Source organism: Perognathus longimembris, chromosome 2 (genome assembly GCF_023159225.1).
Source record: "Perognathus longimembris pacificus isolate PPM17 chromosome 2, ASM2315922v1, whole genome shotgun sequence".
In the NCBI taxonomy this organism is placed as follows: Eukaryota; Metazoa; Chordata; class Mammalia; order Rodentia; family Heteromyidae; genus Perognathus; species Perognathus longimembris.
This window is the reverse complement of record NC_063162.1, coordinates 83,507,227-83,526,463: the sequence shown is the minus strand read 5'-3', so window position 1 is coordinate 83,526,463 and position 19,237 is coordinate 83,507,227. Positions and strand designations below refer to the sequence as shown.

Below are 19,237 nucleotides of genomic sequence, written 5' to 3'. Positions count from 1 at the left end.
TGGTTAATTGGAGATGAAAGTCTTATGGACTTTACTGTCTGGGTTTGGCTTCAAACTGCTATCTTCAGATCTGAGCTTCCTGAGTAGTTAGGATTACAGACATGAGCCACCAATGCCTGGTTACCCTATCTTCTTATCAAAATAGCTTCTTTCTCTTCTTGCCAAGAAAGAAGATTTTTTTTAAACTAATAAGCTATATGTCTTGTTATCTTCTTAAATGTGAGAAATTCCAATTTCACTTAGTAATTTCCTTACCAAATTAAATTTAGTCTGTATTGTTGGCTAGTGATCATGTTCTTCTAACTTGGAATTTCCTATATTTCCTGTCTTTTTTAATTTCCCAAATTGTGACTGGCTGAGTTCTGTCCATAATTTGTGTTAATAGCATCCAAAGTAACAATAATAAATAATAATTGCAACAAAAATAACATTTTGTGGCATGCACTTCTCCACGTTATCTCCTGTGTCTCAAAATCTTTTCTAAGTAGCTACTTTGACTTCATTTTGAAGGGAGGATTGTTACTAAGGTCACCTAGGGCACACATGGTAAGGCCACAGTTTCTATTCAAGCCTGACCAGTGAAGAAGCAGCCATTGTACTACATGCTTCTCCTGATGACTTTTTTTTTTTTGCCACGAGCAACAGTTTCTCGGTCACAGGCCTAGAACTTTTAAGCTTTAAATCCCAATTCTGTCCATTCTAGTTGAATAGCTTAAGGATAATTATTTACTCTTAGTCATCCTCCTCATTTATAGCTTCTTCATAAGGTTCTTGTAAGGAGAAAATAAAAAGTTCAGTAAGTAGTCAATGTTCACTAAGCAATAGCATCCCAAGATACTTAAAAAAATTCCCAGGCTGCTTTGTTTGTATGTTTGCTTGTTTGCTTTGGCAATACTAAGCTTTGAACTAGGGCCTTGTACTTGTTTAGGGAAGCACTCCATCAATTGAATGGTGCCTCTAGTCATTTTTGTGATTTAGTTATTTTTCAGATAGAAACTTCATGTTTGCCCAAAGCTGACCTAAGACCATAGTCGTCCTAGCTAGTAGGAATCATAATTACATGTGAATCGTCCCTATGGGGTGTGTGTGTGTGTGTGTGTGTGTGTGTGTGTGTGTGTTAACAGCTAATCAGGGAGTGCTAGCTCTGCCCCAAAGCAATGAAACCAGTGGCTCCCAGAACAAAGAAAAGTTGTAGCTTATATAGGAAGAATTCCTGCCTACAGTTCTCATGCAAGTCCTTTCTCACAAGTAAGGGCTTCACACTTGTAGTGTCTCTGGCCCTGGTTGGCCCCACTGTCCCATTTTTACTGGCTTTGTATATTTCCTCCCATGCAAAATGCTATTCACTTCTGTAGCATTCCCACTACACACCAACAATTTTGACTTCTGGAGTTCATCCTGCATTGATTTGTATACAACAACAGGAGAGCCTCACAGAAATAACAAGAAAACAAAAACTAATTGGAGAAACAGCACCCCAGAAAATTACTCAGAGGATATTACAAATGTGGCTTCCTTCTTGGATCTCTATTTCTCTCTGCTTTATTTTTTTGAAGGGTCATTTCTTTAGTGATGACAATGTCAGCTGCTTCTCTATGGCAGGTCAAGAACTCATATTTCTACCAAGTGAAAGAGACTCCCTTGTCTTGCTGACCACTACCTTTCCTTCTCACATACATGCTTTTAATCGGTTCCACCCGAACTGGTTCTATTCCATTGACTTACAGCTGGAAGCGTCAGATACTTGGCTTTACATGTGGCCTTCCCAGTAAGGAAGCATCTACCCCAGCTGCCAGCAACACTTGTCTGTAATGTGGTCTTTTCAGAGAACTCTTCCCCCTCCCTGAAGCTTGTCAGGTGCTTCTAAATGATCGCTGTGCTCAAAGGCTTTCTTTCCTGTTGTGACTGGCTCGTGTTCATGTCTTCTGGGGTTATCTTAGAATGTATTTATGATTGTTTACTGGACCCAAAAAAATATAACCTGGATAGTGGATACACAGCAAGGTTTTCATTTAATTAAGGGGAAGAACTAACAACCAACTGGCCCACCATTATTTATTGTAAATGGCTTCAGACCTCAATCATGAATCCAGCAAAAAGTACAGAATCTACACCCTATTACCAGCAGCTTGATAATTCCTACAGACCCCATGCATTCCTGACAAAGCTGTTCAGAGATAATAGAATGAAGAAGGAAAAAAATCTAGGATTTTGCTTTGTTTCTGTCCATTTCCTTCTTGCACCATCAATCATTATTTTCACAAATCTGAATCTGTCCTGAAGAAAGTGTAGCATTCAGAATAAACTAAAAAAAGCAGAAGAGAAAGGAGAAAAATCAAATCAAGCTCCCCCTGCTGGGGGTAGGGTTGGGAGTATAGAGAGTAATAGGAAGATGGTGGTGGGTGAGAGAGTGAACCCCAGAAGGTCTTAGCAAAATGCCCTGCAGAATTAGGAAAGCTCATTACCAAAGGTAACACATACTTTGCCAGACTCCTACTCTGACCCTCACATTTTATGTTAACAGGAGATATGACATTCACTCCATCTGGGTTTGTCTGATAAAAATGTGGGTCACCATGGAGCTGAAGCTATGGGCAGTGGTCCGTAGGCTGGAGCAATGGTTTCCCAAAGCACGGTCTACTTGGTAATTTTGGAACTTGTGGGATTCTCCCAAGTACAGAGCTTCCTCCCTCAGAACCCTGGGTAAAAATCAGATGTAATTTTTTTTTTTTTTTTTTTTTTTTTTTTTTTGCCAGTCCTGGGCCTTGGACTCAGGGCCTGAGCACTGTCCCTGGCTTCTTTTTGCTCAAGGCTAGCACTCTGCCACTTGAGTCACAGCGCCACCTCTGGCCGTTTTCTGTATATGTGGTGCTGGGGAATCGAACCCAGGGCTTCAAGTATATGAGGCAAGCGCTCTTGCCACTAGACCATATCCCCAGCCCAGATGTAATTTTTAAACACAATCAAATCTGAGAATCACTATGAACTAACATACTGAGAATCATTAAAAAAGAGAAAAGTGTCCAGGATTCATTTTACATAGGATAATTCTTCAAGGATGTTCAATCATATCCTGATCCTAGGGACTTGTAACTATGTTAAATACAAGGGAGTTAAAGTCATTAATGGGACAGCTGATGAATCATCTGATTGTGAGATGAGATTGGACCACCATAGTGCTTAAGACCAGTAGAAGAAAACAGAAGATTGGTCAGAGAAGGCATGGAGAAGAGCAGAGTGAAGCTATGTGAGAGAAATTCAATCTTCCATTGCAGGCTTTCAATGTAGAGGAAAGGAGTAAGAGCCAAGGATGCAGACAGCCTCTATAATTGGCAAGAGGTAAGGAAACCATTGTAAGGCTCTCCTTTAGAGCATTGAGGAAGACCACAGCCCTGCCTGTGCCTTGAATATGGCCCAAATGACCTATAAATAAACTGATAATAATATATGTGTCATGTTTCAAGACACCGAGTCTGTGGCAATTTCTACCATAGAAAATTGAGTCAAAATAATAAGGAATGATTGCAATCAATATTGATAGATGTGATATTAAGCTACAATGTACAGAATAGTACACATATACAGAAATACACATAGATGATAAAATCAGGAAACATGATTCTCGAAACAAAAACTTCATAGAAATTTCAAATCCATTTTGGATTTGAGTGCAAAACTGATTTTTGAAATAAATACATTTGTAAACTAAAAGAAATGGAGGAAGTCACTGGCCATAATAGAAATGCAAATCAAAGCAACACAGAGTGAGATTCCACCTCACCCCAGTAAGAATGTCTATTATCAGGCAAACTAATAATAACAAATGCTGGAGGGGATGTAGCCAAAATGGAACCCTATTACAATGTGGGTGGGAATGTAAACTTGTTCCGCCATTCTGGAAAGCAGTATGGAAGTTCCCCAGAAGGCTAAAAATAGAGCTTGCCTACGACCCAGCAGCCCCACTTTTTGGCATCTACCCAAAAGATTACAAGCAAGATCACACTAAAGCCACGAGCACAACTATGTTCATCGCAGCACAATTTGTCATTGCTAAAATTTGGAACCAACCCAGATGCCACTCAGTAAATGAGTAGATCAGGAAAATGTGGTACATATACACAATGGAATTCTATGTCTCTATCAGAAAGAATGACATTGCTCCATTCATAAGGAAATGGAAGGACTTGGAAAAAATCCTACTAAGTGAAGTGAGCCAGACCCAAAGAAACATGGATGCTATGGTTTCCCTCATAGGGAATAATGAGCACATGTTTAGGTTAGTTATAGCAGAAGATCACAATAGCCCAATAGCTATACCTGTATGAATACTACATGTTATGGAAAAAGTGGTATGTCATTATTGTAATTATTTTCAACATGCTATGTGAAGCACTACCCTTTTTTTCTTTTTCTTTTTTTTCTCTCTTATATTCCCTTCCCATGGTCTTACCCCTGCTATCACTGTATCTGATCTTAGTACCCTAGATACTGTATATACATGTATTAGAACTAGGGAGGCAAAAGGGAATACCAAGTGGAGAGACAAAGGATAAAAAGACAATTCCAAAAGCAATACTTACAAAACCATTTGGTGTAAACAACTATACAATTCATGGGGGAGAAGAGGGAAAGGGGGAGTGGGGTGGCTGGGGGGGGAATGAGGGAGGGGTAACAAATTGGAAAAGAAATGTACTCACTGCCTGACATATCAAACTGTAACCCCTTTGTACTTCACTTTGACACTGAAGACAAAAAGAATCAGACAGAGTTCTGGAAACCTAAGTTTATTCATTCTCAAATCAACAGTCAGTCATAGTTGAAAAATAAAAAGGAAGGAAGGAAGGAAAGAAAGGAAAGGAGGAGACGAGAGGGAGAGAAGAAAACACAGAGTAGTTTCCACATGTTACAATGCGGTCATATTTTTAGACTTAATTATGTCAAGCCTTTAAGACCTGTAGATTGGTCACTCTCCTGATTACTCCTGCATGTTCGTTATCCACCCCTCTTTATCCTGCTCTCTGCCCTGACAGAATGTTCTATGGACCACATCTCAGACTCACAGGCCCTCTGGATTCAATTGGGTCCCTGAAGGAGATTGGAGCATACTCACATTCAGGTGCTGACCTTGTACTTGCTCCAACCTGAGGCAGAGTGTCTCCTTACATTTTGTGCTCTCCACAGCTCATTCACCTCACAGAATAGTAGCAAGAAGAAACATATTCAAAGCTGGGCACCAATGGCTCACACCTGTAATCCTGGCTACTTAGGAGACTGAGATCTGAGAATTGCAGTTCAAACCTAGCATGGCAGGAAAGTCCATGAGACACTTATGTCCAATTAAGCACCATTTAAGCACCAAAAACCTGAAAATAGAGCTTTGGATCAGTGGTAGAGCACCAGCCTTGAGAGAATAAAGCTAAAGGACAGTGCCCAGACCCTGAGTTCAAGCCCTAGCACCAAACGCACACCACACACACACACACACACACACACACACACACACACACACACACACAGCAACAGAGAGAGACACAGAGAGAGAGAGAGAGACAGAGAGAGAGACAGAGAGAGACAGACAGAAATTTATTCAGCAAGACTTTCAGAGAACCTTCTGCTAAGGACTACTGGGCCCAACCAAAAAGAATCTGGAATTCTTGTCCATTCCTCACATGCTTCCTTCCAACCCACCTCACAAGAGAATAGACTTCTTTGGGGTGAACATAAAAGGTCAATTGGTTAAGAAGTCAAAAATATATCCAACAGTACCAATAAAAACAATTTAACCTGAGAATGACCCTGGATTAAACAATGTACCCAGTCTTAAATATGCAGCATTGCTATATGCAAATCATATGCAAATATGAATACCACTTTCCACAGGGATAGCATTTTCTTTGCTTTCTCTGGCCTCAAAAGCAAATCAAATTTGACAAATTAAAATAGAAAATTACCCTATGGTGGGATGAAATTTGCTTATGCAGATCAACACTTCTATTGATATACCCAACAGTTCCCCTACCTTTAGTATTTTGTTCGTGAAGAAGTATTGTGTTACCTACACATATTCCCACATGTGTATATAGGGATCTCTCCACTCCACAGACCGGTCAACTAAGGTAGGCTAAGTCTACACAGGCTGCCACATGTGATCCCTGGTATTTTTAGCCATCTCCCACTCCTTACCCTGCTTTGGTTCATCAGCTTTTATTATTATTTTTTATTTATTTTTTATTTTTGCCAGTCCTGGGGCTTGGACTCAGGGCCTGAGCACTGTCCCTGGCTTCTTTTTGCTCAAGGCTAGCACTCTGCCACTTGAGCCACAGTACCACTTCTGGCCGTTTTCTGTATATGTGGTGCTGGGGAATTGAACCCAGGGCTTCATGTATGGGAGGCAAGCACTCTTACGACTAGGCCATATCCCCAGCCCCCTTTGGTTCATCAGTACCCAACCCTTCCCCAAATATTTTTAGACTAAAGCAACACCCAAATGAAGAAACAGGAAGAAGTTGACTGTGTTAATATCCCAAATAAAGTTACAAGAAATTAAAAAGTTGCATCCCTTCCCCCACCTCTACAAACATTTGTTTCCTGCCTTTAAATAGGAATATCATGCAAGCTGAAATGCTAGCCCTTACTTTTAAGCTACAATTTTAAAAGCTTTTTTTCCCCTTAAAAAAGTTATGGGTCAGTAGGCTAACATTTTTCCTTCTTGGCCTGAGCCTGTACCCTGGTGTTCCTTCTGCTAGGTACCTCCTAGGCCTACCTGAGCTGGGAAAAACCAGAAGAAGAGGTTGCTGTTGTAATTCTTATTCACGGTGATGTAGCCAGAGAAACTCTTCACGTTCATTCCTTGAAAAGGACTGACCAAACTCAATGTTTTCCCTAGAAGGAAGAAAGAAAATTTACACAAGGATTACAAAAAACATGCCTTCTCAGCCTAAGTGAGACTTCCCCTGTGCAGCCAGATCTGGGCTGAGGTTAATTGGGAAGCTATGGGGGGCTTAGCAGGAAAAACAAGAACCTAGCAGATCCCCAGCCCCCTCTCTCGCAGGTCCTACATATTCCCCACTCACAGTTATGCCAAGAGCAAAGGAAAGTTTTAAGCCTTTCTAGGGGTAGGACCAAAAATAATTATGAGTTTTATAAAAAATTTTAAAGAAAAATATATTACCTACCATAACATCTTGAGTTGACCAAGGTGCTCAACCTATCCATAGAGAAAGGGTAGGATAAAGTCACCTAACCCATAATAAGAGTGAGGTGCAGGGAAAATAATGTAGCCACACATTTTTCTGTCTTGGAGAGTCTGTGTTCCCCACATTCTCCTTTTCAGGAAGACAAAAGCTTTCCATGTCTGCCAAAAGCAGTAGATTGAAGCACATGACCAGTTGAGGTGACTGGAGATGGTGGGTGGGGCCAGGCAAGGGGTGAGCTCATATATACTCAGAGGGAAGCAAACAGGACAATGGGAAAGAGGCAGAGGACAGCTTTCTTATGGCAGTAGCAAAGTGACAGGGACAGGGAAGGAAAAGCAAAGAACGATGTCCAGGAGGAAGTTATATTAACAAAGGTAACACTCACAAGACCCCTGTACAAAGGGCTTTACTTTATGTGAGAAAAGTAATTCTTATCTCCACAGATGAGAAAAGTGAAGCACAGGGAGGTTTAGTAGCTTGCCCAAAGTCATACAGTGAATAATGGAGAGCGGGGAAGTCTATTTAGCAGTCAGACTGCAGGGAGATTCCTTCGCCTGCCATGCCACAGAGACTCTGGATTAGACATGATCACAAATCAGAATGTGGTGGGAAGTGGTGGGAAGTAGGAGGTGTTAGTGATTGGAAACCAAGTGGAGAAGGAAGGAAAAGTGAGTGGCAAGGAGGAGGGAAGAAATAGAAGTTTGGTGGGACAGGAGAGCTCTTTATTAGAAAGAAGGAATGTAAACCCTAAATCACTACAAAAATGCTACTTGGAGATGCATTAAGTAGGAGAAAAACTTCACATTGCTACCAACTACAGGTGGCCTCCATGATGGGCTCTGGAAGTGTGTGTGTGTGAGCCGCTATCCCACCCCCATTTGGGTCCATTGGGAGAAATCAGCACAGTGAAAATATTTGTACCTAAGGGAATAGGTGCTAAAAGTCCTGTCCTACCTGCTATCCTTTCCCTAGTACACCATGGCATTGATGATACAAGTTCCTCTTTTAAAATGGGCATGCCTCCCAAAGAGGAATCTCCTCTAAAGCATAGTTCCTTTTCCCTGATACTATGTTGAGCATACAGGAGCAGCTCTGTGGCCCTTTGGGCAGGCATTTTGCCTCTCATTTAAGAAAAGTTGACCCCTGGGTTCCCAGGAACAAAAACTTTCCATACAAAAATCTACAAAGTAAAGCCACTGCTATCTGTGGCATACATACACTGATGAGTAATGGGCAGTGGCTGGGATCAGGTCAGAGGAGGTAGGGACAAAGGAAGGGTCTCAACAGGAAAAAAAACTGGAAGGCCCTGCTAGGCTGGCACCATAAAAGAGCATGGGCTCTCTAATGGGACAAATTTGGTTTATAATCCTAACAATTGTTCCCAAAAGTCAACCTCTCTTCCTGTGGAAAATATTGACACTGACTCCATCCTCACACAGTGGGCGAGCCTTTCTTTGAGGATCAATGAGAACATGCAGACCATCATGCTGATCAGGGAGATGGACTGGAAATAAGGATGTATCCAATGGGATTTGTGGTGACTGTTAGTGGGTGGCCATCTTAAATGAAGTCTAGACTTCTGGGAGATTCACCTTTTCTAGTTCAGCCCAGTTCTCCCAAGAAAGGTTGTCAATTGCAAACTCTGCAGGGCTACAGAGGAAGGTCATCTATCTCCCCTGTCAGGGCTTGGATATCTCCATCAAAGCTCACATTGTGCCTGGTGCTGGTGGCTCACACCTGTAATCCTAGCTACTCAAGAGGCTGAGATTTGATGATCATGAGTCAAAGCCAGCCCAGGCAGAAAAGTCTTCATCTCCATTTAACAAACAAAAGATTCCTTATCTCTGATTAACCAACAAGAAACTAGATGTACAGGTATGTTGCTCAAGTGGTAGAGTACCAGCTTTGAATGAAAAAGCTAAGGGATAGAGACCTGACCTTGAGTTCAAGCCCAGTACCAGCACAAAAACAAAAACACTGCTTCGCATTGATGTTTAACCCCATTGTGGTGAATCAAGAGGGTAAGAGCTTAATAAATTGATACTTGAAAGTAGGGTGCTAGGCAGGTAATTAAGATTAAATGAAATTCTAAAAGTGGGTCTCTAATCCAATGGGACTATGGCTTTTCAAGCAAAGGAGTAGAGCCTGAGTTAGGAACTTCAGTCTCACAGTGTGATACCCTGGGGTGCCTCAGGCCTCAGCAAAGCACCCACGCCAAGAAGGACCTCACTAGTTTCAGCTTTCATTGTTGAATGTCCTTGCCCTCCATTCTGTGATCTAAAATAAGCCTTTATTCTTTGTGAATTACTCTGTCCATGGCATTCACTTATAGCAGCAGAAAGTGGATTAAGATACTTCATATAGAAGAAAATAGCCAAGGAAAAAGCCAAAGAATTCTAGAATAAAGGAAAAGGAGATATCTGGGGGAAAGTGTTTGCTGGTATTCTCCTGTTCCCTCACTATTTTGTCCAACTGTCATTTTTTCTTCTTTATTTTTTTTTATTTTTTATTTTTTGGCCAGTCCTGGGCCTTGGACTCAGGGCCTGAGCACTGTCCCTGGCTTCTTCCCGCTCAAGGCTAGCACTCTGCCACTTGAGCCACAGCGCCGCTTCTGGCCGTTTTCTGTATATGTGGTGCTGGGGAATCGAACCCAGGGCCTCGTGTATCCGAGGCAGGCACTCTTGCCACTAGGCCATATCCCCACCCCCTCTTCTTTATTTTTAATCCAATTCATAAAAAGATCATCAGACACATCTCACTCCACCCCTGAGAGGGGAAAATAGAGGAGCAAATGAGCAAAAACTGAGGGTTGGAAATAGGTTAGATTTGGACCAGACAGAGAGGTAAATGAACAGAAGGCAATTCAAGAAAGAAGACAGAGAAAAACGAGAGAGGTCAAAGTATAATAAGAAAAAGAGCAAATATATAATAGGAAGGAGCTGGCGGGAATGGAATATGGGTGAGAGATGATTGAATCAATCTGTCTCAGACACCAGCACAGCACAGGGTCTGCGGGCCTGCCAGAAATTGAGTTCAGTGCTCACTCATCCCTCCTTTCTGTTACCTGGTAGTTAGGCACCTCTGACTCCTCCATGGGGAGCTACTGACAAGCAGAGAATTTCTCATTTGTCTCTGTAACTCCTGGGATACATGCTGGTTCACACAGCAAAGAATACTTTTTAATGAATGAATGCTAATGAGAGGGTGGGTGGTGAGAAAATGAATGAACTACAGCAGGTCACACAAACTGTTCACTAGCATTAGCTTAACTCTACAACATTCCCCTAGGGAAGACAAGACCTTGATGGTTTCTTAAGAAATTATATCTTTTCTGTAGTCCATTTAAAGGTGTTTCATTCAGTGAAAGGTTTAAAATTTCCATGCATCAAGCCTAGTAAAATAAAAACTCTAAAAAAAATCCAAACGTTTAATATTTTTGAATGCTTTGTTCATCAGTCCAGAATCTTTTAATGGAATGTGAAAAACTCCCAAGATGTGGACTTTTTTTTTAATCATTCTGACACTGTGACTCACTGTGTAAATGTTAAAAAAAAAAAAAAAGCTTAAGAAAAGGAAAAGGTTTTCCTTGAAGTGATTTGACTTCCCCCTTTGTTATTTACTGTTGATAGCAGTGTTTTGTGATATTAACACTTGCAAAATTACTAGAATAGCTGGGAGCTGGTGGTTCACGCCTATAATCCTACCTATTCTGGAGGCTGAGATCTGAGGATCACAGTTCAAAGACTTTTATCTTCAATTGACTACCAGAAAACTGGAAGTGGAGCTATGGCGCAAAGTGGTAGAGTTCTAGTCTTGAACAAAATAACTCAAGAACAGCACCCAGTCCCTGAGTTCAAGGCCCCATGACTAACAAAAAAATAAAAAATAAAAAAGAAAGAAAGAAAGAAGGAAAGATTGGAATATGGCCAAAGAAAGGCTAGCACCAAATCTGGGTGCACATAAAGAAATTCACAAACATTCAAGTTACCACCAATATAGTACAGTACAAAATATCACCAGACAATAATAATGAATTAAGACCAACTGCAAAATCTTCTTTAAAGTTTGTGAACATGTACTGTTTGTAAACATGTTAAAATCTGCCTCCTATATTTTGTTCCAGAAAATAAGGATTTATTCTGGCTGTAGAGAAAGTAAACATGTAATTACAATTACATAAAATTAAGCAAGCTAATTGGAAAATAAAAAAGAAAATAAAAACTTCCCTTGTGGTTTTGGTAACTACTGCTCATCTCCAAAGAAATGTTCTGTTGTGATATTAAGACTCACGTTTCTGGGGTTTTGACAAACTCAATAAACAAAAGAGATTGCAGGAAGCAAGCTGACCATCTGTCCCACACTTCCTGAACATCCACAGCAAATGAATAAAATTATTCTTAGTTATGTTGTCAGGGACACATCTGAAAACCCAGATGTATCAGGTTTGGATCATTCATTTAAAATTCTAGGCTAAGATTTTGACTGTATAACACAACATGAAAGTGACAATAGGTACAGGTTTCACATCTTAAACATTGTCACTCATAAGATGAAGTCCTACTGGGTGTGCTATAGAAAGATAGAAGAAAAAACCACCTCCTGGCATCTTTCTCCAATCTTACTGATGTTCGTAGACATGGAATATCCATAAGCAAGAAGAGAGGAGCTACACGGAAGTCAGATCTCCAGGTTGATTTCCCACTATTCCTTTTACTGGTTCTAACAGCTACAGGACACAGACACACTGAAGCCTTTATTGAAGCTGTTTATTTCATTTGGTGCACACATAGTCCTTCCCCTGTTTCCCCAAATCTCACTCAGCTCCCTCCTCTCTGGACTAGTCACCTAGCACAGCAGTTCACAGCCTGGGCTTTGGGGCTGGCAGACATAGGTTATGAATCTTTCTCTGTTAATGACTAGCTGCAAAGCTCTGGGGGAAATACCTTAGTTTCCTCACTTGCAAAATGGGACTAATAATTGCACATTCTTCATTAAAGTTCCGCTGAGGACTTTGTAAGCTAACTATCATAAAACACAATGCTTGGGACATGGTTAGAACTTGAATTTATTCCAAAGTATTTACTAATCATATTGGTTATAAGTATTAATATCTGTCTATTACATATGGGTGCTTGTGCTAAGTTTTAGGGATATCATTGCTAGATGTTAATTATTTATGATTTTTAATACTCTAGTACTATTATTATTTTCTCCCAGAGTTATGTCAGTTCTCTCAAAATTACCTGCTTGGATGGAGTACTTTAGTATTTCAGTACACCCTGCCTTATCACTTGTTTTACATGTGTGCACCTGGTCACTTCAAAAGACCATAGCTTCTTAGAAAAATGAAAATAAATTAGAGCAGGTAAGCACAGAACAGAGGGGAGAAGAGTTGGGTGCTGTCCAGTCTCTGCAACACTAGCTTTATTACCTGCATCACTTTGGGAAGTCATATGACCTATGCAAGCCATGGTTGCTCCTATGCAGATAGGTAAGACTTAGCTGTAATGACTATTTTAATTTCTTTGTAGTGCTCAGGTAAAGGTTTGATGTGACTGTTGTTAGTGAGCAGAATCTGAGCCATCGGACCCTAATGAGGAAGCAGAAATGAGTGCCAATGACCTGATGTGCTGGGTTTGGTCACATGCTGCCTTTGGCCTGCTGCCATTTTAGATATGTTTAAAGATGTCAGCTATCTTTTATGACTTTTTACATCAAGGGAAAATGAGGCCTTTTAAGAATGCACTCTGCACATCATCAAAGAGTATTTACCTTCCTTTTGAGATGACACTTCAGCTAATGTGTGTTTTGGAAAAAGAGATAAGCAGAACAAAAACCGACTCCTAAAGTATAAGAATGTCTTGATTTTTAAAGAAAACAGAAATAAATTACATCTTATTGTCTGTAGGAACACTTGAAATGATGAACATTTGCTTTCTTTTCAACTTCATTCTAGAGTACTTAGGTATACTCATTTTTTTATCTTTAAAATGATTTCACAAAAATTCTTATATCGTGTGCCCTCTTCCCATCTACCAACCTAACTGCTGCACAGGTGCAAACTCCTGGACAGGGTTCACTTTGATCCGGAGCAAGCATCATTCCCCCACATCTTTTCTATTTAATGCCTCCAGCACTGGTTCATCTAACCAACACCACTTAATCCACCATTTCCATCAGCAAACTTATTATTTTTTAGTGCCTTGGTGCCAGTACTGGAGCTTGAACTCAGAGTCTCATGCTGTCACTTAGCCTTTTTAACTTAAGGCTAGTGCTCAATCACTTCAGCCACACCTCCACTTCTGGCTCTTTGCTGTTCAATTGGTGGTAAGAGTCTCATGGACTTTTCTGCCCTCAGATCTCATCTTCCTGTGTAGCTAGGAATACGGGTGTGGTCACCTGGCTCTCATGTCCTCATTAAAGATCCTTTCATGACCTCACTGCTCCCCGTGGTGACCACTCTACCCGTACTTTTGTTGTTTGTTTTGCACAGTTTTTCAAAACAGCTATCTATATGAGTACTATTTTATTATCATTCAAGGGTCAGCTAAGGTCCCTGCAAAGAAAAGATAAAGTCACTAATCTGCATAGTAACTTACCTAAGCACAATGACACACTAAGAACAGATTTATATAATACACTTTGTCTCTGATTACACCAAATGAAACTTACTTCTTTTTCATTAACAATAATTATAATAGAAAATCATAATTTAGAAATAAAGCCACATTGTTTTCTCATTGGCTTTTCATAACCTTTCTGAAAACTGAGTAAGATGTTAAGTCACCATCTTATTAACAAGAAACCTGAGGTCTTAGCTGTATCGGTACTTGGCCTGTAAGGGACACAACAGAGGGTGCATGGGTAACTGTGAGGATATAAAACTTATGTCCACAAGCTGGTGTTTATGTGAACTCTGTCAAGTAATTTCACTTTCTTCTGATGTTGTTTGCACATGAGTGAAATGTGCACACTTCCCTCTGTTGAGATGTGTAAATGAGTTTATGCAGAATGCTAGGCTTAACATATAGTTAAGTTTCAAGGCTAGTAATGGCCTTGTCAATGCACTGGGGGACAGGTATTCACTCATTTTAAAAATAGAAATGTCACAACTCTGGTGACATGTGGTAATTTAATGCCTATAGCTCTAGCTACTTGGAACGCTGAGAATGGGAGTATAGTTGTTCAAGGCCAGCCTAAGCAAGAAATTCAAGAAAACTTACTTGAACCAATAAAAAGCTGGGCATGTTGGTACATGCCTGCCATTCTAAGTATTCAGGAAGTGTAAATAGGAGGATCAAGGCCCAGACCTGCCCAAGTACAAAGCAAGACCCTATTTGAAAAATAATTGAAGGACTGGGGGCATGTCTCAAGTGGTGATAAGAGAGCCTGCCTAGCATGCAAGAGACCCTGAGTTAAAATTCCAGTGCTTCAAAGAAAAATAAATAAATAAAAATAAAAAGGAAAGAAAATGTTGCAATGCAACAAAAAATCCAGCCCTCATTACTTCTCATTTTGGCTCAAAACTCAGATAATATATGACAGTAAATCATGAATATTTGGAATAAAACAATTGAGTAAAAAGTACTGATTTTGCATCACCTGGGGTAAGAGCTTTAAAAAAGAAACAAAGAAATTATACCAATGGTTTTCTGACTTAAACTCACCTTCCTTGATCTTCCCAGATTCGATATAAGGGGTAAGGTATAACGGCTTTCCTGAATTTCCCTTAGGAGGCAGAGAAACCTGGGCACTGCGGTACACGGAGTGAAACAGTCCATCACCAGGGGTGACCACCAAGAGGACCAACCAAACAATCACCTTCCACATGACACCAACCATTTCTTCTGGGTCTAAGAAGAAAATAACAACAATCCACGAGGGAATCAGAAAAATATTTAGGAGCCCTTTTACCCACAGAAATTCATTCATTCACTCAAAAGCATTTCATTGTGTATAGACAGGTCATTGAATATTACCATTAAATTGTAATAGGTAAAAATGACCCTTCCTCATTCTTACCTTTGCAATCTACAGGGGGAATTCTTCAAGGGATTTATAATGAAACTAGAAAATAATTTATTTTTTAAATGTCAAATTCAGTGGAGAATTAGATTGGAAAAAAAAACACACCATTTACTAATTGATCACCAATAAGCAACCATCCTGCCATTACAAAAGACCAAGAGATTGAGAGCACACTTCAGTAAGATGTTGCAAGAAGACCTTCCCCAAAAGCTAAATAAATGGTGGGTAGAACACAGAAAAATTACAGAAATGAGAAGGGGTCATGGTGCACCCATGGGACAGCTTGAGTGAAGGTGTCCATGTGCACTTTGCAGGGAAATTTAAAATAAGCAATGGAGGCAGGTGCCAATGGCTCACATCTGTAATCCTGGCTTTTCAGGAAGCTGAGATCTAAGAATCTCAGTTCAAAGCCAGCCTGGGCAGGAAAGTTCTGAGGCTCTTATCTCCAATTAACCAGCAAAAAGGTAGAGGAGGAGTTATGGCTCAAATGGTAGAGCATCAGACTTGAGTAAAAAAGCTAAGGGACAGCCTAAGGCCCTGGAAAACACACACACACACACACACACACACACACACACACACACACACACACACACACACACACCCCAAAGCAGTGGATTTGATTTCTGGTTAGCTCTTTCATCTCTTACAAATCACTAAAACCTACAATCTAACAATAAAATCTGAGGCAAGCAATCATATTTCTGTACTGGATGCCTTGCTCTTAAACCATCAAAATAAATTCAAATGACTCAGTATGGCAGGTTACATTTCTTATTCTTCTAAAACAGATATCAAGGACACAAAGTGGGGGGGGGGGGAGTACCACCACTATATTCAAATTCCTCCTCCTTTACTGCTATCTGATAAGTAAATTCAAAAACGAAGTCATAAAACTCTTTAGTAGCAGTGTTCCAATTATCTTCAAATCTGATTTATGCCTATATTATTCACTGAGTTAATCATCATAGTGGCTTACAATTACAAACTGAGTTACCAAAAGTATACAAAGATGCAAAACTGATATTTAAAATCGGATTCCCTGTGTGTGTTCAGATAATTTAAACCAGCTGAATTGCCACCAGGAAAGCATGGCTGATTATCATCAATATTAGGTAAGGACTGACTCACTCGAGGACATGAAAGTGGAAAAAGCAGGCATCCTTCTCTGTCAGGGCTAGTGAAGTCGGAGAGATATTTTTGACTTTTCTTACTCATCATAAATTTATTTTTTGCCTGATATAGACCTTTATCAAATGCCAAATTAATACACTATTTACCTTGATTAGTGAGATTTTCTGACATTCTTTCAAATTATCCTCTTGAGGCAGCTCCCCCTCCCCTCATTCCACCTCATCCTCATTCCAGCCCTGCTGAGTACTTGATGGTAGTTACAGCATTCATTGCATTAGTGGGCACCACTTCGACTTAAGCATGATCTAAGTTCTTAGCTTTAAATCCTAAATAAGACATGTTAAATGACTAAATGCACCATTTGCTCAGATAGCTAAATGCAAAAAGAAATACACAATTATGCAAATACAATGCTTGCTTTTGATTCCCAGTGCTTTAAAATGCCAAGCTACTAGAATATCTTTCAAGTGTAAAGTGTGTAAAAAATCTATTAGCCACATGTTGAACATAATCCAATTTACAATAATATGACCATATTGGCTGTGGTAAATTTAGAAAGCTTTTCAGCCACATTTCCCCATCAAGCAAAAAGTTTATAATCATAATTGATTGAATATATGACCCTTGACTCTCAGGGTTAATTTAATAGAATTTCTTCACAGTTAATAAAAACAAACTTATGCAAATACACTATGAAACTAAAACAGGGCTTTTTTGCCTATTATTATTGAGTATAATAAAGAACAAAATGAATTTAGAAGCTGAAATTAAGACCCCTAAAAGGCCAAGGACAATGATCATCATGATACTGTTGAGAAATTTTGTTTAATTATGTGAACTTGTTATGTACACTGATGCATTAGTAGCATAAGTACCATAGAAGAATGCCTGAAATCAACAGTTCTACTTTCTGATTCAGAAAAATAAAAATGCGCTGTTAACAAAAGATAATGGAAGAAGCTCTTCTGGTAAGAGAGTTTGGGGGTATTTTCTCCCTTAGGAGCAGAAACAAGAAACCAATGCTGCCATCTAATTTCTCAATCTTCCAGCAGCAAACCTCCAGCCCCTTTAATGGAGCCATCAATATTTAAATAACTACTGAAGTCACAACACTTCCCTAGTAAGCAGAGGTCAACACAGGGATGTTAAGGAAAGAAGTGAAACTGTTCTTATTTTAATTGACATTAGTCTAGCACATAAAAATAAGAGTTAGGTCAATTTAGCAGATCTCATTAGCATTTAATCAAATAACTGTTTTAAGTCCTGGTTCCCCGTGTAGGTGAATTCAGGTAATAACATACTTCACAGAATTCATTGAACAGTGGGAAATCCTCGCCTCTGCTCAGCTGTCATCTCTCCTCATAGAAACCCAAGCCATTACCATAAAGGGAGGTGTAAGTTTTTAAAACAACCTTCTTAAATGTTTTTGATTATCCTACAATTAGATTGAATCTTCTTATTTATTAAACATTTATTGGGCACTCTATAAACTAATAAACCTCATACGAAATAGATATTATAAACTAATAAACCTGTATTAGACAAAGGCTATCTTCCAAAGAAAGTGAAAATTAAAATGTTAACAATCCACTTTATCATATCTACTTCAAATAATATGAGAACATTAATTCTACTTCCAGTTCGAATGTTGTGCTGAAGGATTCAAAGGAAAAAAGCAACAACTTTCTCTTAACAAGTATTTAGAATACGAATGTAGCCTAGGTGAATTCAAACAAATTAGCAGAATCAGATTAAAGTACAGAAGCCATATGTGCAGCATGCAATCTCTATATTACACAAGCTATTTAACCCAGTGTAGAATAATAAAAACAATTTAAACACCCAACAATAGGGCAACAAGTAAAATCACTGTATAATACAAATAGCAATTAAAATGACTACTAAGGACAGTTTGAAACACATGATAGATAAGAAAAACAGAACACTTGATTTTATATGAGATATTTTCTTATTTTACACTTCTTACACATTCTTAAGTTTCCTACAATAATCTTATAATTAGAATTTTCCCCAATTTTTTGGCTTCTTTCTTAAAACAAAGCAAAGCAACAGATAGACATGACAGGGGGGTAAAAAGGTTGTTCCTTATTCCTTATTTCTACCTGGTCATGACTTCTTGCGTTTCCTAGGGATAAGGTTCTTTTTGTTCTTCTAGAACAGGTTATTCTGTCTACAACATTCTGTTGAGAGGCATCTTGGTCTTCTAAAGTCACAGAACCTCACAGGTCTGATGTAAAATGTTTCTCTCTTTTGTACGTTATAAGGCTCTGCATCCTGGTGAGATGTCATTGTATTCATCATTGTTATTATATTTGTATTTACTTCCACTTTGAGTCTGTAGCGGGAATGTATATAATTGGTACTAAGCAAATAGTTACTAAACTGATGGACTAAACATACTATTCTAGACTTACATGGTCTAATTACTTCTGACAGGTTGGAAAACTAAACCCCAAGATGTCATTAATTACAATGAGAACACTATACTGTTGTTGAGTGGTAAGACCAAGATTAAAGGCCAGGATTTGTTCATGGCTCTAAATCTAATCTGCTTTCCTCTGTCCATCTGTGGTCCTTTAAATATTCTCACTCTTATATGTGTGTGTCTGTCTATGTCTGTGTGTGTGTGGGGGGGGGGTCTGTGTCTGTGTGTTTGTATGTGTGGTAAGACCAGCTGGGAAGCACAAAGGAACTTCTTCCCTGCTGTTCTCTGTGCTGTTCTCCGTGGAATCAACAGCAACATTCCCAGATTCAAAGGCCTCTAGGAAAGAGATCTGAGAAATCATTAGAACTCATGGGTTCTATCATAATTACCATAAGGCAGTAATGACCAGATATGTAAAACAGTCTTCTGTTGA

At 39.4% G+C, this 19,237-nt stretch overlaps 1 protein-coding gene across 3 annotated transcripts in view; it reads right to left on the bottom strand.

Annotated features, from left to right (window-relative positions):
* The window catches only part of Cpvl (carboxypeptidase vitellogenic like), a 117,146-nt gene extending 102,052 nt beyond the window's left edge, over window positions 1–15,094 (bottom strand). For all 3 annotated transcript variants that reach the window (XM_048339611.1, XM_048339612.1, XM_048339613.1), the window contains exons 1-2: window positions 14,864–15,094; window positions 6,764–6,882 (exon numbers count right to left, since the gene is read on the bottom strand). In XM_048339611.1, coding sequence (XP_048195568.1) covers window positions 6,764–6,882; window positions 14,864–15,038 — 294 coding nt within the window. In that variant the 5' untranslated portion in view covers window positions 15,039–15,094. The remainder of the gene's footprint in view (window positions 1–6,763; window positions 6,883–14,863) is intronic.
* Window positions 15,095–19,237: the final 4,143 nt, after the last annotated feature.